The following is a 23759-nucleotide window of genomic DNA, read 5'->3' as shown; positions in this document are numbered from 1 at the left end:
TTTCTGAGTTTGCACATTTGCTGCACTCTACAGCTCATACAGTGGCGGATCCTCCAAGGGGACATTTGGGTGCCGCCGCACTGCTTTCTCGCCATGCGAGAAGGCAGAAACAAATAGTAGAGAACTACCATTTGTTTCAGCCTTCTCGCACGGCGAGAAAGATGAAGTTCCTGGTTGCGAGAGTGGGGGGGTTACTCGAGGGCAGGAGGGAGTGGCTTTCCCACTGTTGTTAATACTGTCTGTTTGGGCAGCCTCACAGAGGCTGTCCAAACAGACAGTATTAACTGTATTAAGAAAGCCGCTCCCCCCTGCCCTCAAGTAACCCCTCCCACTCTCCCTGCTCTCTGTATGCTGCAGCATACAGAGAAATCATGTGGTGTTGGGGCAGCCGGCCGAACCAATCACAGCGCTGTGCTGTGATGGAGGGAGGCTGTCTGCAGCCTTCCTGCGTGACGACATCGAGCATCATGGGAGTTAAACAGGACGGCGGGAGTCGGGAGTCTGCTGGAGTCCGAGTCGGAACTTGAAGGCGGGAACTTGGGAAGGTATAGGTAAGTTAAGTAAAAGTTTATTATTTACTTTTCTGAACTGAAAATCCAAGCCTGGTTCGTACTGCGTTCCCCTCGTTATTGTTGTTACTGTTGTCGCTGCTTTAGTCAAACTGGCTTGAGTCCGCGAAGCCTGACGCCGGTATGATTTCAATGTAACCTCCAGCCGAGAAGATGACAGAGTGAATATTAAACCACTAAAATACTCATTAGTTGTTGGCTGGAACTTGATTTAGGGGATATCGGGGGCAGGGAGGCGGGGTAGCGGGAGCAAATTTGCGGTAGGCTCAAAACCTAATATAACGGGTGAAAGACACGATTTGTTGCCATGAATTTCCCCCTATTCCAGGGAGAAAACTATGGACTTTTTCTGCTACTAATTCCGAGCAGGCAGAAAGTTTTAGTTGGAGAGCTGCAGTCAGGCGGGTGGCTTGGGTGGGAGTACTGCGTTTCTGTCGGTACTAGTCTGCTGGTGGGGGGGGAGACTGTTTGTGGATGAAAGACTGTGCTGCTGCCCAGAGTCAACAGTCCTGCCACAGTAAAATGAGCGGAGGGCACACTTGGAGACACTGTGATTGTGGGTGGAGTAATATAACTCTGAGTTAGCACTCCGAGTAAAACTGCATCTCTGTAATTAGGGCCTAAGCCACGGATTGTTCTTTTGTAGAGAATTCTGCCACTCTCTAATTAATAACAAACAGACACACATATGTAATAAATAAGGAGCTGTAACACAAGTGACATTTTAACTGGTTTATCACGATATAGTGCTTTCTAAAATAAACAATGCACTGATGGCTTCTGTGGCTGTTATCTCCTTCCTTCAATGGGGCAGCTCGTTTTTCAAATCGAAGCAATATGCTGCTGCTACATGTACGATCATTGTTGGGGACACGGTTAAAGATTCTCGCACTTCTGCTGTTTAGTGGCGGTGTATATCAGGTGAGACGATGAAGCATCGAGATACAATGCTATTTGTTGTTATGTGTGATGTAAAAGATTAATACCAGCCGCAATAATACCATTTACGTATGAAATTTACTGCTCTGATTATAGACTCCCTAGTGTAAATTGTATTTTAACTGTGACAATTGTTGTTCTTTTTTTTTTTTTTTTGTCCTCATCTTTCGCCCTTTGTGATCAACTAGTAGCGTGTGGAAAATAACCTTACTGTCTCAGATAATCTGGAAGGAGCACGAGAGATTTCACCCTGATTGCCCCACAGTAATAGTGTCATAGTCCACTTAAGCCACTTTAGAACAACCGTGTGGGACACATGCTGCGTTCATATACCCAATCTTGCACGAATTCCAACTTTGTAGGGTATAGTCAAAATAAAGGGTAAGATACCAAGCAGCGTAATCATTGGACCTTGGGGAAAAAAAAAAAGAACCCCAAGATCAATCCAAACTGTATCACCAATTTAGTAGCCTCCAGAAGTTTCTCTTATTTTTATTTCCTGATCTTAAGAGGTCCATCTTTGATACTTGTAGCACTGATGATTGCCAGTCCAGCAAGGTAGGAGATACGGGGCCCTTCCATCTCTTACATATTTCTCTCCTTGCCAACAACATACAGTAAAAAATTAGATCTTTTGCTGGACCATGAAACTCTGGAGAAATAACAAAAATAACCAAGGCAGAGCATAGAGTTAATCGGGATCCCAAAGAAGTAGATAGTAAAGTAATAACTGAGGTCCAAAACGGAGATAGAAGCGGGCAATCAAAAAACATGTGCAAGTCCGAAGCCTCTGCCAGTCCACATTTTGGGCATAGAACTGACGGACTATCCGAGAACTTCGATAAACGTTTGGGCGAATAGTAGGCCCTGTGTAATGTAAACAGGTAGTTACGACGTAACCAAGATGGTTTTACAATACTCCACATGATCTTAAATGAATCGTACCACAAATTTTCCACACTAGTGTCTATCATGTGTGTAGACCACAACTGCTCTGGTAGCTGGAACTCGCCCTCTGCCTCATCTAGAATAAGATTATACCAAAAGGAGACCTCTTTATTAAATGGAGGCTGATCTGTTAGGAGAGACACCAATGTACTATCCCCTCCCAGCTGGAATCTGCCTTTGAGAGAAGACTGTGAATGCGAATGTGCCCAACTTTGCATCTGAAGGTATTTAAACCTAGAGAGCCGAGACCCTACTTTTAGACTCAATACCTCCCATGGCAGTAGTGATCCCTCCACAAAAATGTCTCCCCAAACTGCCAAACCCGACTCGCGCAGCGGTGTAGCGAGACTATCAAGCATCCAGGTCGGGGAACCAGGAGAGTTCCATAGTGGAGCCTTATCTGAGTATTAGTCTATTCTAATGGTGCCCCTCAGTTTAGACCATGTTCTACATACGTCACAAAGCACCTTCAGTTTTATTTTCTTTAAAAAATGGGATTAAAAAAAAGAGGAATAGTATTAAATGAAAATGTTACTTTGGGTAAGATCGTCATTTTGACTAGGTTAGATCTACTCAACAGAGATAATGGGAGTGTAGATCATGATATCATTAGTCTAGGACATTCTTTGGCTCTAAGCGCAAAATTTGCTGGAACTATCTTGTCTATATCTTTATATATATTTAGACCCAGGTAACGGAGGACCGAACTCATCTGGGCCCCTGCCACGGGCACAGGGTCGTTCCAAACCATTATGTCTGTCTTAGATGCATTTACCTCGTACCCTGATATGGCTCCAAACTCTTTAGCCAACATGATTACTGCCGGAAACGCCGACCGTAATTCTGATGTAAAAATGAGAACATCATCCGCATATAAGGCTGCCTTCCTTCCCCATCCCTCAAAGACAAAAGACTTAATGTTGTTATTATCTCTTATCTTCTGAGCAAAAGGCTCTATATACAGATCAAATAAGAGGGGGGAAAAGGGGCAGCCTTGGCGGGTACCCCGAGTGATGTTAAATGGGTCTGGTAGTTCTCCATTAACAAGTACGGATGCTGACGGGTTCATATACAGAAGTTTGACTGCATGTCTGAATTTTTTACCAAGATTAAATTTCGCTAAGACCTCCGATAGGTAAACCCAGTTCACCCTATCGAAAGCCTTGGTGGCATCCAAGGTCATTACTGCTAAAGGAAGTGATGTCGTCGTTGCCATATCGATCGCGCCTATGAGGTCATAGGTCAGCTCATACAACTGGCGCCCTCTTACAAACCCTTTTTGATCTGTGTGCAAGATGTTTGTTGTGACTGCCCCCAACCTATTTGCCAATACAGATGTAAAGATTTTATAATCTGTGTTCAATATGGAAATTGGTCTGTAAGACCCACAATTTGATGGTGATTTTCCTGGTTTTAAAATCAGTGTAATTGATGCATTATCCCATGATTTAGGAGGGGGCATTCCTTCCAGGAGAATCTTGTTAAACAACTCAGTCAGAAAAGGAATAATAGTTGAAATAAAAACCTTATAGATTTCAGATGGCAGTCCATCGGGCCTGATGCCCTACCTTTTTTGCTGCTGGCTATAGCTGCCCTGACTTCTTCTTGTGAGATCGGATCGTCCAGCTTATTGCTTTGTTCTAGAGTCAAGGCAGGAAGAGAAACGCCTGCAAGCCAATCTTCGACCTGCTTTGACTCAACGTTATTATCCTCACAATAAATTTCACTAAAGAAGTTGCGGAGCGTTCTCCTAATTTCAACATCAGTTGATAATGTATTTCCTCCAGTCGTAATTGAGTTGATATTATTACGCACTAACTCAGTCTTTGTTTTCCAAGCCAGCAGTTTACTCGCTCCTTCGCCATATTCAAAATGTGCCAGTTTGCTGGCCTCCCTCCTCTCTTGAACCCTGGCATTTAATACCTAGTTTAACTCTCCTTTCAAATAGTCACGTTTGCCTGCCTCTCATGGACTATAGGTGCACAAGGATCAGGATGACTAGCAATTTCTATTTGTAAATTGGCCAGCTCCGATTCTAAAGAGGTCACTGTTTCCCTATAGACTCTGTTCTTATATATGGCTTTATAATTATTCTGACCCCTTAAAAATGCCTTAAGTGTATCCCATATAACACCTAAAGAGGCCGATCCTATATTTTCATCCAAGAAAAACTGGGTCTCTACCTTAAGGGCATCTATGATGTTAGTAGATGACAATAGTGATCGGTCGAACGACCAGTTACTTGATCGAATTTTTGGGAACCCATCCAAATCTAGTAGAATTGCAGTATGGTCCGAAAGATGAAATGGTAAATGGGATACTGACTTAACCAGATAGACTAAGGATTGGCTAATCAGAAAAAAATCAATTCAAGACTGGTGGTGGAATCTATAGTTTCGAAATGTAATTCCTCTTTGTAGACCGTGCATTGTTCTCTAGATATCATTATATCCAAGCTGCTTCATATTATCCTGCAGGTATGCCCTAGTTTTCGACAAGACTTTAGCTCTATTAGATGGCGATTTATCAACTGAGGGATCTAGGACTATATTAAAATCGCCCGCCATGATAACTGGATCCGGAAATGAATATAAATGTGAGAACAGGGCCTTCAATGCAGAGGGATCATCCTGATTAGGACCATAGTAACCCACTATGGTTATTGGGGCCCTATATATTATAGCTGACGCTATTGCCCATCGCCCTCCTGGGTCTACTAATTTAGAAACTAATCTCGCTTTGATGGATTTTCTGAATAGGATTGCCACACCTCTAGTATGTGTTGTTTGTGACGTCATTATACAGGCATCAATCCATCTATTCCTCTTAACCAATATTTGCATCTCTGGCTCGGTCAAATGTGTCTCCTGGAGTACCATGATCTGCGCACTAGAGTCTCGAAGATATTGCATAATAATATTTTTCCTAGGATTTGTTCGCAGACCATTAATATACCAGTAGAGGATAGAGATTTTACTCATAGAAATACTATTTTCAAATTACACATGTAAAAGTAAATTTTAACTGAGACATATTTTAACAATAATCCCTTCACACTAAAAACCAACCTAACGTGAAAGAGAGGACTCTTTTTTAGTTTTTCCCCCTGCAACCTGCAACCCCCCATGAGGGCCCCTGTCTGACCCTCCTCCCCCCCTGGAAAACCCTTGTTATATCCATCTGGAAACCAGATGATAGCACTCTGTTGTGAACTCCCTTCTCGTTCATTTTATAACCGGAAAACACGGAAAATACGAACAAAACATAAAGAGAAGAAGGGAAAAAAAAGGCAAGCTTCTTAAGCTCTAGTTGGCATAAAGAAAAGTCAACCTATATACCTCACACCCCTTATCTAATCTTAAGGGGTTATGCGAGTGCATTAGTTATCTTATACATATTACCTAGCCCAACCTGGCCTCTACACCCTTTTTTTTTCTCTCCTCTCCCCTCTCTCTCATCCTCCTCCCTCAACTGTACACTTACTGAATGTCCCCATGCTTCCCCCCCCAAAAAAATTCCTTCCTTTTTGTATTTTTTCCACCTCTTTTTTTTTAAGTATCTAACAGATTAGTTTTAACTATCCAAAAAAAAACAAAAAAACAAGAGGTATCATCTAATTACCTGCTCCCTTCTCTCTACCTATTGTAAGCAGTAGTTCGTCCGCTGCCTGCACTGATCTTACATTGTGCATGGTGTTATTGTACATGATTCTCAATGCTGCCGGGAAGATCATTTGGGCCACTGCCCCATAGCTTTTAAAGGCCTCAAGACTTTTCCCAAGTTCCCATTGTTTGTCCAGTGTAATCCTGGACAAATCCGATCTAACTTGAAAATTAAAGCCCTTTGCACTGACGGTCTTTTGTTTTAGAGCTAGGTTTAGGATGGTTTCCTTAAGAGAATACGTAAGGAAGTTAACCAAGACCTATCTTGGCTTGGTCCTTTGTGGATTCTTCCTAAAAGGCTCTCTATGGATACGCTGTATATTTAGGGCTAATTCCTCCTCGGACTGATCTAATCTCAACGCCTCTTTCAACAGCAAGATGACATATTGCTTGATATCTGAGCCTTCTTTATCCTCAGGAATATTCATTATGCGAAGATTATTCCTTCGAGCATTGTTCTCAAGTATCTCATCCGTTCCGACAGGATTTGATCTTCTTTCCTAAGTGCGTTGATATTTGATTTGGCCTCGTCTAGATATAAGGACATACCTGTGACCCTATCCTCGAGTACCTCCGTTCTCATTGTAAGGTCACTTAGTTTTTTATCCAGGTTTTCACAATAGCACCTAATATCCGCTTGATTAGCAGCGGAGGTTTCAAATCCCTTTTTAATGTCTGCAGATAGCGAGGAAAACATTCCTTGGAAAGATGCCTGCAGAGTGGTAATCAAATCAACATTTGCACTAATGTGAGGAATAGCACTAGACGAAAGAGGCAAAGTGTCTGAGGTACCCACTGTAGCTGTAGCACCTTGTATGGGACCCTGTAGATCCAATCCAGCCGTTACAGAGAATGGGGCTAACACAAGAGGCGGAGCCAATGGAGGTGCCAGAACCAAAGCAAGGGGTGAAAGGTGCCCTGGTGCACTAACAATTGGACTACCACTTTCTACACCACCAGCTTGATCATTACATAGCCCCACGTTTACTGCCGGAGTCGCAGAACCTTCTGCACCTCCCGTGGCCATCTCAAGTGGAATATCCACTTTGTCAAGTAGATCCTCGGCACACTGCACTCCTACTACGCTTGTGTCCACCGTTGATATTGATTCAGGTCTATCTGGTAATAATACCACCTGAGGGATCACCTTGGAAAAAGACCTCAGTGATGGCGTTATTTTGGATACTGAGGCTGCGTTTTTATTTTTGGTTTTTGACCCCTTGACCGATTTACAGGTATAGGCGCGTTTTGCTTTGACCTGGCCTGTCAGGTAAGAAGAAAACTTCTTCTTACTATTACTGAGACTATCTAGAGTAGTATTATCCGTTCCTTCAGGCACCCCAGGTTTTGTTACAACATCAAGCGCATTACTAGTGTTACTTACAGAAGCTGCCGTATCTGGGCTTAGACTGGTAGCTGAAATTAAATTGGTATTTTGGGGGAGGGATTTGTTATATTTAACTTTGCTGAAACCCCCCTTATGGGACTTGTACTTATTACCTCTCAAGTTGTAAGCTACCCCAATCCCATTATTGCAGTTACCACCTCCGCCTTCACTCAGCTCGCAGATCGATACCGGGTTTACTCCATTGGACGCCTTCCCATCAGTGCCGATCACCTCTGCCTCCGCCTGCGCCTCCGAGATGGCAACAATCCCGCGACGCCCAGGGAGCAATCCTCGGATCCGGCGACCTTGTCGAAGCTCCATGGCGGCCAAGCACCACAGCAGCCCACCTGCTGATACCAGAGCACTCCGTTGTATCCGTTGTATCACCTCAGTCTCTCGGCAACCAGTGTACACCGTCGCGGGAAATCGCTCTACTGCTACGGCGCTCAGGCACGCCCTCTCTGGACCCATTAAGCTGCAGCCGAGCGAGGGGACAAAAAAAACAAGTGAAGACATAAACACCGATCCAGGCGAGGTTATTAACTCCCTCCAGGTATGGAATCTCCTCAGTTAGTAGTCTTCGCTGGGGAACTGCATCACAGTCCGACCTCATCACACAATCTCATTGTCGGATCGGGAGCTCACACGCAGAGTACAGCAGCGGCTCAAGCGGCCGCCGCCATGTTTTCCCCCTGTGACAATTGTTCTTGCTATGTCCAGCTAGTGGGGTCTGTGAGAGCAGAGACAGACAGGAGTGATATGCAAGGGCACAAGAAGAGGAAAACAAACAGGAGTGATATGTAATGACAGGGGGAGAGCAAAAACAAACAGTAGTGATATGTAATGACACGGGGAGAGCAAAAACAAACAGTAGTGATATGTAAGGGTACATGGAGGCAAAGGCAGAGATGAGAGATATGTTAGGACACGGACAAAAGAAAGACCACAGGAGTGATATGTAAGGGCACAGGGGGAGCAAAGATACAGATGAGTGCAGCGACGGCCCGTGGAGGGAGTTACGGTGGGGCAGGAGGGCGGGGAGGGGGAGGGGCAGGGTGGAGGTTGCTAAAAACCGGCATATGGATAATTGCAGGTAAGTAAACAATTTAATTAATAAAACGAATTTCGTAGCTCGCACTGCATTGCATTTTGCGATGCAAGGCGCACTACGAAATTCGTTTTATTAATTAAATTGTTTACTTACCTGCAATTATCCATATGCCGGTTTTTAGCTACCTCCGCCCTGCCCCTCCCCCTCCCCGCCCTCCTGCCCCACCGTAACTCCCTCCACGGGCCGTCGCTGGATGAGTGATATGTAAGGGCACTGGGAGAGAAAAGACACAGAGGAGTGATATGTAAGGGCACAGGGAGAGCAAAGACACAGAGGAGTGATATGTAAGGGCACTGGGAGAGAAAAGACACAGAGGAGTGATATGTAAGGGCACAGGGAGAGCAAAGACGCACATTCTGAATAAGCAGCTACCTACGTTATATGACATCTCTTTATTAATGTGATAACTGCACTTTCACAATTGCTTTATTAACCTTCCTGCTTACTCAAATTTGCTTGAAAATGCACCATATGTCCACTCCTTTTTCAAAATTTTCTCCCCCGAACCCCCCGTAAGTTGTTCCGGCTTGCTCGCTTCGCTGGCTCGCTGCGGTGCATTAGGACAATACAGTTACGCCTCGCCACTTTCAAATGTCACCAGCCGCCACTGAGCTCATATACAAAGTGGGAAATGTTTTATAGTTAGACTATGCATAGTATTTTGTACTGGAAGCCTCCCCTTCCAGTACAAAACCTATACAAGATGCATGCCGACACCCTTGCACTATAGTGCCAAGGTGTGTGTGGCGCTCGGCAGCCTGCTAGTGTGCCAGCACTAGGGAGAGGGAGGAGAGGGCGTATCTCTGTATATATGGTGGTCTCCGACTCTTTCCTTCTCATACAGTGCTGCATTCTTGGTTGCTGTGTTGCCCTTCATGAGAATTTGCTAAATGGACCCCGTAATCTTAAAAAAATGCCTTTTTTTGGAATTACAACGCAAGACAAAAAAATGTACTGCATAATATTGTTAACACTGAGGAGCTTATTATGCGGTAAGGAAAAGGAAATGATGTAGCATATTGCAGCACATTCTGCTGCAGAATTATTTATCTGTTTTGTAATATTAGTTCAAATGAGTATAGTCTCAGCAAACTTCTGACATCGTTAAGACCAGTAAAACACATGAACTCTGCACTCAACAGCTGAATGGTGACCATTTCACTTTTAGAAAAGGCGTGACATTACATATGACACCTTTTATTAACTTTTGATCCGTTCTACCTAGAAACAAATCATTTCTTGTGTCAATCTGCACGCAGGCAGCAGATGGTGAATTATGTGAAATGCAGTAAATTAATAATTATGCGGGATACGAGTGCCTGCAAAATCTTGTAATTCCAGTGGACTATAATGTTAAGCAGCGACGGCCCGTGGAGGGAGTTACGGTGGGGCAGGAGGGCGGGGAGGGGGAGGGGCAGGGCGGAGGTAGCTAAAAACCGGCATATGGATAATTGCAGGTAAGTAAACAATTTAATTAATAAAACGAATTTCGTAGTGCGCCTTGCATCGCAAAATGCAATGCAGTGCGAGCTACGAAATTCGTTTTATTAATTAAATTGTTTACTTACCTGCAATTATCCATATGCCGGTTTTTAGCAACCTCCACCCTGCCCCTCCCCCTCCCCGCCCTCCTGCCCCACCGTAACTCCCTCCACGGGCCGTCGCTGATGTTAAGTATCATTCTTATTTCTTAATTTATCCCCAGTATTCCATCTATTCCTTTCCTTTGTGTTTCTCTCCTATTCGAATGTTCTCTTCCTTCCTCTCATCTGACCCAGTGTTCTTTGTTTTTGCTGTCCTGTCTCTTCTGCCCCAGATTTACAAGGAGCAGCTGAACACTCGGGTGGTTCTGATTGCCGTGGAGACATGGACAGACAGGGACCGCATTCCCATCAGCTCTGACCCCATGCAGATGCTACATGACTTCTCCAAATACCGCCAGACCAGCATCAAGCAGCACGCGGACGCCGTTCACCTGCTCTCGTAAGTGCCTGCTAGTCACTGCTTCTGCTCATCACTGGTACTCGAGGTCTGCTGCCTGTCATGTTGGTGTTCGTGTCGGCTGCTGCTTTCGTATGTTGACCAATCTATGATTTACTGCCTTATCTTTTTTGCAAGCTTTCAAAATCCCACTTTCCGGGCAAGATTTTTCCAGACTTTGATTACCCTGTGACCGGCTGGGAGGCAGATCATTCTTGGTTTATAAGAAAGTAGTGAGATTGCCTGACACTTCTGAAAGGCACTTACTGCTGAGGCATGCTCCATCGCCCCTGTCATGGTATAAATGTGTGGCTTCTGAATTACTGCACATTTTAAAATTCTCGCATACACAGAGTTATTTAGTAATACATCATTGCAAAATGCCATAATCCGGCACCATAGAGCAAAAAAACTAGGACACATAAAGCTAGGCGTCACTCGGAAAATTGTGTACAAATTTACAGCAACATTAGTAACGACACTTCGTCTTCTTTTCTGGACAAAGACCCCCAATCTAGGTTTAATCCCACACTTGCAGACTATGGTAAGGTTATTACTGCTTCCGAAAGTTGTACTACAGCGTTCTAAGTGAGGAATACAAAATGTTGAGGGATTGGTAAAAACTGACTGAAGTGATGCTCTGAGCAATTACCTGTCGCTAAGATTAATAGAAGCTTTCCATCCATGCCCTTTTATTCCCCTCGGTGTTACACTCTAAGTGGGACAGGTATACCCAGATGAAGATCACATACTCAATGTGGGTGGCCCAGGAATAGACGTGGGCAGAAAATGTAAATCCGCTCGCGGCCTCGGCAGATTTTGGCGACTCTGCGTTACTCTTGTAAAGCAGAGTTCCCGCCAAATTCCGTCAGTCTCAGCGTTGTGAAATTATTTTACTTGTGAGGCTCCAGAAATGTGGTCTGGTGAGCACGAGCGAGATGTGGTGTCCTCTAGCCAGTGTGATATCTAGTCACTAGAAGGACTTCCAGTAAGATTGTCTAATGTGGGCAGTCGCGAACCATCTCGAGTGTGGTCAGAGGGCTGATTCTCAAGTAGAATTTCTACTTGAGCAGCAGAGAAATCAACTCCAAAGGCCGCACGCTCTTGAGCACTGCGTGGCGTCGTTTGTGCTGATTTTTCAGCAGGGACACACTGACAGTGCTAAAATGAACTGCGATCAGTAGAACGTGCATCCTTCCCCGCCTGTTGGAGAAACTCCATGGGATCTTGCTGAGTTTTTCTGTAAGTCTGCGGAATAACGGAGCAAAATTCCGTGAGTCCTGCTGTACCCCGGACCCAAGCTATACATAACCGACAAGGCCTAACTGGACCAAAACAGGGTTGAGGTTGGTTGCCGTCATGTTTAGAGGCGATCTGATCAGGTGTTTGGGCTGAATTGTTCATATTGGAACAAGACCTAGGCTGGTTTGTAAATGACTTGACTAGTAATTACCAGTGGCTGAGATTAATTCAAGATTTGTTTTCGTCATGTGCTGTAAAAGAGGTCATTGGTATTTAACTAATTCTACCCTGGCCCAACTCACCATCCACAGGTTGGTCCTGATATAGGAAAGACCTACTGTAATTAGAGAAGCATCAAACTGTGTGGAAATCAACTGGTTCTCTAACAGTCTAGCCCTTTTCTACAGTTTCACTGAATATCTTGTGTATGGGGGGGGGGGGGGGCATCAAAACTTTTAGTCCCGATGGTAGTGCAGGTGGATTACCTTTCTATGGGGGCGACATATCCAATCAAAGATTGTCCATTTGGTTCACATAGGAAAAGTGCATGAGCTCAGCTCTGATGCTTTTCAATGGCAGAACCGCTTTTTTAAAAACTCATTTGTATTATTTTTTTAATATACAATACCTTAAAGTACACCCGCAAGCACTTAATGTAAATATCCAGTGCTGTGATTTAAAGGTCGCCGGGACTAGCATCTACTATGCATAGCATGCTCTTTGCTACCTCTGACACTCGTCTTGCGATCCCAGGCACATTGGTCACAGGTGTATCCTCAGGAGCAGAAATCTGACACTACTTTTTAAGATTCTTGCTCGCATTCTGCCTTTTTTACAATAGGATATGAATATAAAGAAGTGAGAGTAGATACGAGAGGGTTAATCATGCCTAATAAACTTGAGCTCGCTGGATGGGAGTCGAAGGGGGGGGAGAAAATGTGATCTATTTGGATGGATATATAATAACAACGCCACACTGTCATCGGAGTATCAATAATTATATCAATAGTTATACTGTGACATTTTATACAGTAAAGACAAGATGTCACTGTGAGGAGGTTGAATTAACCATTTTCTTGTTTTTGCACTACCGATCAGTCTTTGTCAAGTCTGGCTCCATAAATAAACCTTGTAGATTATGTGTATATTTCTCTCCAGTTACCTCATTGGACTTACCACCTGCTTCCCAGACCGTGCAGGATGTAATCACAGACTGAATCCCAGCATTTCTCCAGGACATGCTAGTTGCACAAATACCCAATTACTTCTCTTCCTGTAATTCCAGCAGGGTAATAAGTCATGTGCTATTTACTGTGCTGTCATCCTAGGCTCAAGGGAGAAGTGATGTAAATTACACCCTTCCTGGCATTTTGGTGAATCGACATCCATGCAAATTTCATAGCTAGAGAAAGTAAATTGTCTAATGGTGACGATTGCAATGCCAGAGGGTAGTAGTAGTAGTGAAATCTTTATTTGGTTTGTAAAAACTATAAAAGACAGTGAATAATAATTATAACACAATCAAAACCATAAAATATGTAAAATAACAACATTTGATATTCCAGGCTGAGGCTTTGGTGTAAACTGACACGTGCATTGGACAAGGGCGGCTCCTCCATGTGGGTGAAGGAGCATCGCCCCACTGCTTTCTTGCAGTGCGAGAAGCAGAAACATAAAATGGTATTATAAATAAATGCCATTGCGGTGCTGTGATTGGCTTAGGGGAGGGGAGGAAGGCTGCCTGCTTCCTGTGAAGAGCAGAGATGACATCGGACCGGATCGGGCAGGCGAAGGTAAGTTAACTTTTTTCTGTTTTAATTCCCCTCCCCACCCCCAGCACGACCCTCTCCCTCCACAACCACCCAACCCACGATTCATACCGGACATGACTGCCATTGGAGTATTATTTCCCTACCAATTCCTCAATCTAACTTCAGCCAGGAAAAAGGTATGCACCATGGTGCAAATATATTCAGAATGCAATAGTTGCAGGTAATACAGAGCTGGTCTACATTTTCTAATATTCAAAGACCTGAGCAATGAGATGAGATATTGCCCAGATGCATCAACCTTTTTAGGAAGTGCAAACGGTGCGATTCGCATAAATCGGCCTTTTGCACTTCCTAAATTGGTTACTGGGATGCATCAAGCATTTTTTTGAAATCGCTTTTTTTTGCGAGTTCCAAAAAATGCGATTGCTGTTAAGGAATCGCAAATTTGCGATTCCTTAACAGCAATGCATCATCCTCAAAACATTTGCGATTTTAAAAATTGCAAATGCAAATTACCACGATGTTGAACTTCGTGGTAATTTGCAAAAATGTTTAAAAACGCATACAAATGCATTTTTTAAACGTGTACGTTACAGGCACACATGTCCTTAGGACATGTGTGTATGTAACTCACATGTAAAAGTGCATTTCATGGGTGCAGGGGGGGGTCCTTCGGACCCCCCTCTCCACCCTTGAAAGGCTTTGATGCATTCCGATTTGAAATTGCGAATTCGCAATTCCCATTCATTCCTATGGGCATTTCAGCCCATAGGAATGAATGGGAATATCGGATTCGCTATTTGGAACCCACAATTTTATTGGAATTCGGTAAAAATTGCGATTTTTACCGAATTTCAATAAAATAGCGAAATTAATGATGCATTGCCATTTGCGAATCCTTAATTGCGATTCCTTATTTTTCGCAATTAAGGAATCGCAAATGACAACGTTGATGCATCTAGGGGATGGTCCCTAAAAGCACTCGGGTCTCGCAAGCAGGGAAAAACCTTTCCTTAACATACCTTACCCACAGTATGTGATGGGCATAATCAAGCTGTAGGCAGTCAGTGATTATATCCTGATTCAGGAAGGTTTCTTGCTTGGACTAGATGGAGCGCCACAGCATGAGGGGTGCTAACTTAATACAGTAGGCCAAGTTCAGCATGGCAGGCATGGGTATATATATATATTGGTGGGAACAAATAATAATATCCACAAAAATGCATTTTACTGGTCTGCAGGAGTGAGGTGTAGGTATATCCTCATATTCCTCTACCATAAGTACAGACAGAACAACAGCATGCCTTATAGATATTAACCATTACATCCAGCGTTTTATCCAAGTGGGGGAGGTAGATTGGCCATTAGTCCCATACCTAATGCAATCGTCACACCTTCATGTAGTTTGGCTAGGAACTGAACCAATGGAGCCTCCATTTCCATGTCTAGCATTTTCCCCTTGAGCTGCCTTCTATAAATACTGGCAAAAGCTAAACCAAAGTCCATAAACACTAAGTGCAAACAACCTATCTTTGTCAACATATATTTGCTAATAATTAGATGTATATTTAGGCACTGATCAAAAGTCCTGAGACCTTTCCTGAAACAATACTGAACTACGGAGTAGATACCTTTTACAGTGACCCAAACCTTCAACTGGTCCATCAGGGTCTTACCAAGTACTTTGGCTGTTGAATTGATTAAAGAGATGGGTCAATAGCACTGGGGATTTGCTCTGTCACCATTCTTGATGCCTGTTAGTATAATGGAGATTGACCGTGTCTTAGGTGCACCTCCGACTACTGCACTCTTTATTACATTAACAATAAGGGGGGCCCATAAAACCACATTGTCATTGAAAATTTCAATAGGTACCCAAGCCGGACCAGGTGCCTTATTTCATGCACTACGTTTTATTGCCTATTGAACCTCCGTTCAGGTAACCAGAGCCAGTTGTGAGGCTCCCCTTTGAGGGCTGTTCACAGTCAGATCAGAATAATTGTCTGGAACAGAGCTACTCCAGTAAACCTTGGACTAATGCTCCACCTATTTATATCAATGACAACCAAAATTGTATTGTGTCTATCTTCCAAAAAAGGGGCATTTGCCATTTCCTAAAAAAGGCAAATGCCATTCTTAATGCTGGCTACATAGAGCTGATATAGCCATTCATTCTGCCTTACAGCCAGCTCTCTATTTACTTATAGCCTGTTCTTAGTTCCATCTACATAATTTCACTTCCCATATATCCCTGGTCACCTGCTTAGGAGCAAGGATAAGATTTCAATGCGTCAATGAGCAGGCTCCATCAAACCATTTCTGATGCTCCCTACAAGATTTGCAGACGTAAGCAGTTCAGTCACAGTGCTGCACATCTCATTGTACATCTGCAGAGTACAAAAGGATCTTTTTCATCTGCCAAGCACATCATCAACTGTTTCCCATTTTCTTTGCTTCAAGATCGGCTAGGAAGAGCATTGACTCCACCATCTATTTCTGATGAATGCCTTTAGTTCAGTTGGCCTCAATTGGTAAAATAGAAAATGCAAGGGAGGATTGAACCTTGCCCACAGACAGAAAAAAATAATTGCATTATGGTCACTCAAACAATTATTTATAAACAAGAAGTCAGAAATGTTATTTTTATACTTTTCTGAAAAACAAAAAAATCAATTAAACTGACATGTTAGACCAGTCATCCTTAGGGCGGTCTTTCCCCAGACAATATTTTGCCTTTTTCCTCCTGTTTTGCTGATTCTTTTTGTTGGCCTTAGGACTCTGAGCCCTTACCACTGCTGACCAGCGCAAAAGTGCAAGTGCTTCTCCCCTCACATGGTGACATTGGTGAATACCTGATTGCCATATTTGATTTACTAATAATTCCCTTGTGAAGTGGTATAACATATACCATGGGCATGTAAGCCAAATGCTATTAGTGGACCTGCTGCACTGATTGTGTCACTCACATATGCAGTCTTTCAGACCTGTCTCAGGCCTGCCAGTGCAGAGCTTGTGTGTGCAGTTTACTGCTACTTCGCTTTGCCATTTAAAACTACTTGCCAAGTCTTAAAGCCCCCTTTTAATGCATATACGTCACCACTAAGGTAGGCCTTAAATAACACTAAGGGCCGGTTGAAAGGTAGACGATATGTGTTTAATGTTTACATGTCCTGGAAGTGACAAACTCCCAAATTCATTTTTCACTACTGTGAGACCTACTCTCCCATAGGCTAGCATTGGGAATTCCTTAATACACTTGAAGCTGTAATTCCTGATCAAAAAGGAGTGGCTTTTCATATCTTTCGAATAGTAATGATGAATCCTCCCCACTGGTGAAGTTGGATTTAACATTACTGTTTCAGAAATGATGCTTTTAGAACATGGACATTTTTTCTGCATTTACTGATGTGTGTGCCTGACAGCCTGTCTCCAATACACGTCTGGGTTGGGTAACAGCTACTCTTTGTTCATTCCCTATAGACAGCCACAACACAGGAAGGATAGGTGTATCTGAGTACCCATCTATAAGCATCTGCATTCTGATAGCCTACCCTGGGCAGGGTGGTAGGGAGGGGCTAGCACCACTTGAATAGGCAGTGTCCTGTCCCCACAAAAAAATACTGATTACTCTCCCAGGTAGCCTGGCAAACAGAACCGGGTTGAAAGGATACTTGTGCACTTCAGAGAGCTGCTTTGAAGGCACTTTTGGGTCAGACACTACTGAACTTGTAACTGAAGATCTGCCAGAAGAACTTCTTTGCTGCTTAAAGGACTCTACTGGACTGCTGATCTGGAAGGCCTGCTTTTCTGTCTGTTGTGCTGTCCTAGAGACTGCATCTGTGTGTTGCTAGGAAGGAACTTACCATCCAACATACGTCCTTTTACAATTGCACAGGCTGCGCTGTATTGCTGTTTACTTTCTATGGCTGGAGGAGCTGACCCGTCGGTGTAAATTATGTATTCATACTGATTTAGAGTCATTATTTCATTTGGGGAAGGATGTTCTTGTTTGTACTACAGGAAAGCTTGTGTTTTTAATGTAGAGTCAAATTTGTAGTCTACATTTATTGCAGTGAGACAATTAGCCCATTCTATCTATCATGGATGCAATGCTTTTGCATTTAGAACGCTTGCTTTAGTAACAGCTTCTAAGGTTGGCACTGGAGTCACAACAATTATGCGTTTTCCCTGAGCCAGTGCTCTTTCTCTCACTACAGCAGTATGTACTACTGCAAGCATTTTTTCAGTGGATTCAAAGAGCATCTCAGTGTTTGTGTACAAATGAGATTTGTATGCAATGGATACAGTTTCGCCTTCATTGAAGGTGAGGTAAATGTACCCAGATTGACCCGTGATTACATCTGTTGGAAATGGTCCTTTTTGCAGGGTTAGCCCCAAACATTTTGCTTCATCCTCATATTTTTTTCCTGACCTGTGGTGGTTGGCTTTAGGACTCTGGGCACTTTACCACTGCTGATCAGTGCTAAAGTGCATATACTCTCTGGGTAAATTGTTATTATGCTTGGTTATCCATGATTGGTGTATTTGATTTACTGGTAGGACCCTAGTAAAGTGCACTAAGTGTGCCACGGCTGGTAATTCAAATGATACTAGTTCGCATCCTGCACTGATTGTGCCACCAACATGAGTAGCCCTGAAAACATGTCTCAGGCCTGCCACTCAGTGCCTGCGCGCAGTTTCTCAACTGCCATTTTGACCTGGCCAGTGTACCCACTTGCCAGGCCTTACCCTTCCCTTTTCTTACACATAGGACACACCTTTGGTAGGCCCAAGGTATCACCCTGGGCAGGGTTTAGTGTATATAACCGGTAGGACATGTACTGGTGTGTGTACCATGTCCTGATAATGACTGCCAATTTCGTTTTTCACTATTGAAAGACTATCTTGCCCATAGGACAAATTAGGGAATGCTGTGTAAGATTGTACAGGCATATCTTCCCATGGGAGTGAGATAGAAAATTGGAGTCTGGTATACCTGAACTCATAATTTAATAACACATATTTTAGTAAGGATGGTTTTTAAATTCTGTGTTTGAAAATAGCACTTTTAGAAGGTGGCTATTTTCTTGTTCAATCTTTCTGTTTGCCTCTGCCTGGTTGTGGATATACTGTCTGGCTTTGGAGTGACAGGGGCTGTGTTGGCTCCAGGAGTCTGGGTATTTCACCCGGAGTATAAGAAGGAAATGTATTTCTGTAAGCACCATGCAGTTGGGAATTTAACCCATGAATAGAATACCTCTGTCCTGAATGACTTGTGTGCCTCAATCACAAATATTACAGTCTCTTTTAGTGCTGAGAAACCAAAATTGTCTAATTTTGCGGCAAGTACATTTCAGGCATTTTCTGAAATGTTTATTGCACCTTCCTGCTCTGCCTCTCCTGCTGCATTTGCATATAATACTGCTCCTGTGTCATCTTCGACAGACACTGTTAAAAATAGTTTCAAGGAAAATAGGATACAGTTTTATGCACAATGCAGGGAACTATTATCCTCCAAGCTTGAATAAACCTACAGCCAATACATAGGGTGTACCTACTAAACTGCGACGGATTTTCCCTCCCCACTCCAGACGTCTCTGGGTAGATGTGAGTAGCGGTCTCTGAGAAAAGATGACTGAACTACTCAGATTTGGCCATTAAATAAGAAGCAAACCAACGTTGGCGGTGCCATGTTGTGTAGTTCCTACAAATCTAAATAGGATCTGCAAGTTTAGACAACATAAACTAATGGATTGGTGTCCAGACTGATTCCAAACACCCACAGAGAATATGTTAGTCTGTAGACCAGCTAGCTTGCAGTGCCACCATGAGCCCCTCTTACCAAGGAGCGAATAGTTTCTGGCAACTATCGAACATGACAATCCTGCCCCCTCAGGGATCGTGGAAACAGTACAGTACTTTTCGCTCAGTCACTCGTGATCACTCGGTCTCAGAGAGATATACGGAATAAACGGTGGGGACATTTTCAATAAGCATTTGTTGAACCAGTGTCATTCTATTATAAAATACATGTGCTGCAACAACCATTAGACAGAAATAGATATACACGATTATGAGCACCGGCAGAGTAATGAAAAGGTAGCATTCTGCCATAGTGCTAAAACAATGGAGTAATGCAGGCATATAGATACATACTTGACAGTAATAATATGTACTCCTACGATGCAACCCTAACTACATGTACCTAAATATACCTAGCATGTATGTAGGTGTATAGTCAAGAATCCCCTTAGGATAGAGGTAACCTCATTACCTGATGTGGGAGAGTGAAGGATTCTATCCTGGTCTTGAGATGGACAATCCACAAGGGATGTCAGACCACAGCATGCTGGAGTGTCTGCATGCAGGGACCTCAGCATCTTGCGTCAGCGTGTCAGCATGGAAGGCTTTCTTTGCGTTGGTTTGCCCAGCATAGATGCAGTACTTACATACCTGAAAGGTACGCTCAGGGGTTCTACCTAGAAGAGCACTCTGAGCATGTCGAGCAAGGATGACAATAGACGTGACCCTTATATAGAGTTATTATACAGAAGATGGTAATCCTGCTGTGATACTGAGAATCCTCATGCATAATGCATGAGGCTACTTTTTGGAGAAAACCACACAACCTTTATGTAGCACCTAACTAGGTAAAAGGTCAGCGCCAGACCCATTATGTAAAACAATGGTAGGACAGATGTAGGTAAAGGTTTGTGTAACTACCTGGGTCAATATTGGGGTACATTGGGCTTCATAACAATATAGATAGCAGAAGGTGAATTACCAACTGCTATGCACCAAGCTTCTGGCATCTTTTTAGACATGGCTGTCATGTTTTTTAGGATTACTGTCTAACTTTGGAGTTCAGTGTTCTCTGAGACCCTGGGGTGTCTTCTCGGATCAGGCACCACCACAGTTGCAGAGCTTTATGCACTGACATAGGAATGTAACAGGCATTCCTAATCTGTGCAACAAGACAACAAGCACCAACATTGACCCATGCAAAGGTTCTCTATCTGAGGCCATTTCCTTATCTTCAGAAAGTTACAATTTAAGGCATCCATTTTGCATCAACTATCAGCTGTCTTCATGACTAAGGTCCTGATTTAGATCTCGGCGGATGGGTTACCCCATCACATCAGTGGCGGATATCCCATCTACCCTATATGTTAATCCCATTGGATATAACCGGATTTATTTTGTGATGGAGTAACCCATAATCCAAGATCTAAATCAGGCCGTAAATCACTTCCTCAAGGGTTAATATTCTCTTTGCACAGTTCATCAATTGGTATATAATTTTGACTTTTTCAGATACACTCCATAAGGTCCTTACCACGCTTGAAATGATTTAAACCTATTTCAGGTTCTCTTCAACTGAAATTAACTCTTCCTACTTTTGGGGTGGAGATTGTGCAAACCAACCCATAATACAGTTCTTGTCTTTGAGGCTCTAGAGTATAAAGGCTTGTTGAAAGTACAAGATTACTGACATGATTTTCAACAAATTGTAGGAGGTGGACAAAGGATGCCATCGACCGTTCTACAAACCAATAGTCTCTATATTTTGATGGAAACTGACTAATAGAACTTGAATGAACCATCTGGATACATTTGATTTGAGTGCTATTCTAGATCGCTCTGTTTACAAGATTTCTAATCAGAACAACATTTAGAAGATGCCTTTTGAATCAAATTGATATTAATACCAGAGAGGTGCTCCTTCCTTTTGTCTGTAACTAGTACATTAATCTGTAACATAGGTGGAAACCTGTGTGGGTGTTGGCACCATTCCCACAGAGCCAGACCACGCTCTAATGTTCCCTTTTTATGTGACAATTATTGTTATCAAATGCCCTAAGTGAAATTTATATGAATGCTTTGACTTATAATCACACAACACAATCAAAAGCAATATAGACGGTTTCCTTAACACAATAAAACAAGGCAATTAAAGCAATGTTCTCTTCAGATCAGTCACTCAGTAGATCAGATCACCCCAATTCCACTCAGTACATGTACATGGTAACAACAATCAACAATGTGTTAGTATAATCACCACTATGATTACATATAGATATCAAATATGTCCCCTTTATCATCCCAAACATAGACTTTCCCATTTTATATTAATTAAAGTTAGCAGTTCCAACTAACCCTGTCAGCATTTTGAAAATACTTGCAATCACCGCCATGAGGAGAACACCAGCCCTGTATCTTTAAACAAAGAATCCTGCCTCCAAATGTACATCTTTCACTCCTCACTAAAAATCAGTCCTCCTTCTCTCGCAATGAATGACTGATGTAGTAAGGTGGGGAGAGTCACGTGGCCACTATCCTCCTTCTCGTCTGCAGGTTCAGGAGACGAGTAGACACGCATTTTATTTTCTCACCTTGTACATCAGTGTGGCCTGCTAGCAACAGAGGCAATGTCCTTTCATGAATTCCCTAAATTGAACAAATGTGTGACCTTGGTTACATGCTGCAAAAGTTGTCTCACTTTTCTTTATGTCTATGAGGCATGTCTTATTGCCCTCATAAACGTCTCCAGCAGTGCGTGTTCTGTGTTCCAATAATTTATATATTTGCATCATTTCTAAAAGCAAAATAAAAAAAAATATTCAGATTACTTTTAGGCAACTCTTTTTTTAGGTTGATAACTCAGTGTCAGCATTGCCTTCCTGCTTGCTTGCGAATGGAATGGTGGTAAGTACAGCAGATTGAAGGATGCTCTTGATTCGTCTGCCTCGTTATCATTAAGCTTGACATTTGCCTTGAGTGGCCTTTCCAGGTTTCTTCAGCCCTTCCTCTAGTATACTGTCTTCGCTTCTCATTTTGCATATAAAAAAATATGTTCTTCTTCTCTAGCTGGCAGAGGCTTCAAAATCGACTTTATCAGAGCAGCTTTTGGGGCCACGTTACCTGGTGTCTTCCTCATGTTGCTTGAGTGCAATGATTTGCTTTGATCCTCAGCCATTTCCTACCAGTTACTTTTATTGAACTACGATTTTGCCATCGGGCTTCTATGGTACTGCCTGGGTTAAATTAAATTCCCGGAATATCTTGTCCGCACAGCCTGCCCACGATAAGCCGCAATTTGAAAATAAAGGTCATTGATGGCCCCACTGGTCCAAATAAGCTACACTTTCTAGATATTTTCAGCAAAACAGGGTTAATTGTGCAAACAGCATAAAATTGGAATGGACAATGTCATTAATTACACAAAACAAACAAACACTGCCGGCATTCCACTGTTGCAAAATTCAGTTGCATTTCTGAAGAACTGGGCCTTTCTGCTGCCTCTCATTCTTACCAATTCAGGCACTATGCACTACGAACAGGTTTAGTTCAAATGTCATCTTTTGCACACAATTTTAAAGAAAACATAAAGATTCATGAAATATAAGCAGAAATAAAAAAAATGGAAAACAACAACATTTAAAAAATGTGCCAATAGGAGAATCAAAAGTAAGCCAGTGGAACAAAAATACAGCATATGCCTTTGTGGTTCACAAATTCCACATGAGTGAGCATTTCCTTTGGAAGCAAAAGTTCATCATTTGAAGAAAGCTGTTATATGTGTAGAGCAGCGCAGTAACCCTGTTCGCAGCAGATTGCCAGCAAGGTCAATATGGGAGTTCACTGGCTCCGACTAATACTGCGCCGGATCCGATGCGGATGTGCGAGGGCGGGCTGTTGAGCACCTTAAGGCCTCACTTCCACGGGTCCAGGACTGGGATGTACTTGGCAGGGCAGACTCACGGCTTGTAACGTCCAGGTGGGGGTTAAATCATCAGGGAAGGAGGTATTTGGGAAAGGTTGCGGTTTCTGTGTGGACACCAGCATACCACCTTAGACTAGAATTTTAGTGGCTCTGACTTATAATTCATTATGTATTCATAAAACAGTATATGTTGATTTGAATCTCCAAAGGTATAATTTCCGACCACATGGCTTCAGGTCCTCACTCAGACCCATTAATTCTTTCTCTTTTGCTTTGAAGGAATGTGACCTTCCACCATAAAAGAAGTAGCATGGGATACTTTGGAGGCATCTGCTCCCTGGCCAGAGGTGTTGGAGTGAATGAGGTAATTGCTCTGTTTGTATAAAGTTGGGCTTGACTCTTTTTCTTCCCCGTTACTGTTTTCA

General features: G+C 42.9%; 1 protein-coding gene across 2 annotated transcripts in view; it reads left to right on the top strand.

Moving 5' to 3' along the window:
- ADAM23 (ADAM metallopeptidase domain 23) overlaps nt 1-23759 on the top strand; it is a 711121-nt gene that overhangs the window by 494153 nt on the left and 193209 nt on the right. For both annotated transcript variants that reach the window (XM_086955318.1, XM_086955319.1), the window contains exons 11-12: nt 10433-10599; nt 23614-23698. In XM_086955318.1, the coding sequence (XP_086811444.1) occupies nt 10433-10599; nt 23614-23698 (252 nt within the window). The remainder of the gene's footprint in view (nt 1-10432; nt 10600-23613; nt 23699-23759) is intronic.

The sequence above is a fragment of the Lissotriton vulgaris genome, chromosome 2_1 (genome assembly GCF_964263255.1).
Source record: "Lissotriton vulgaris chromosome 2_1, aLisVul1.2, whole genome shotgun sequence".
Lineage (NCBI taxonomy): Eukaryota > Metazoa > Chordata > Amphibia > Caudata > Salamandridae > Lissotriton > Lissotriton vulgaris.
This window is presented reverse-complemented; position numbering and strand designations above follow the sequence as displayed.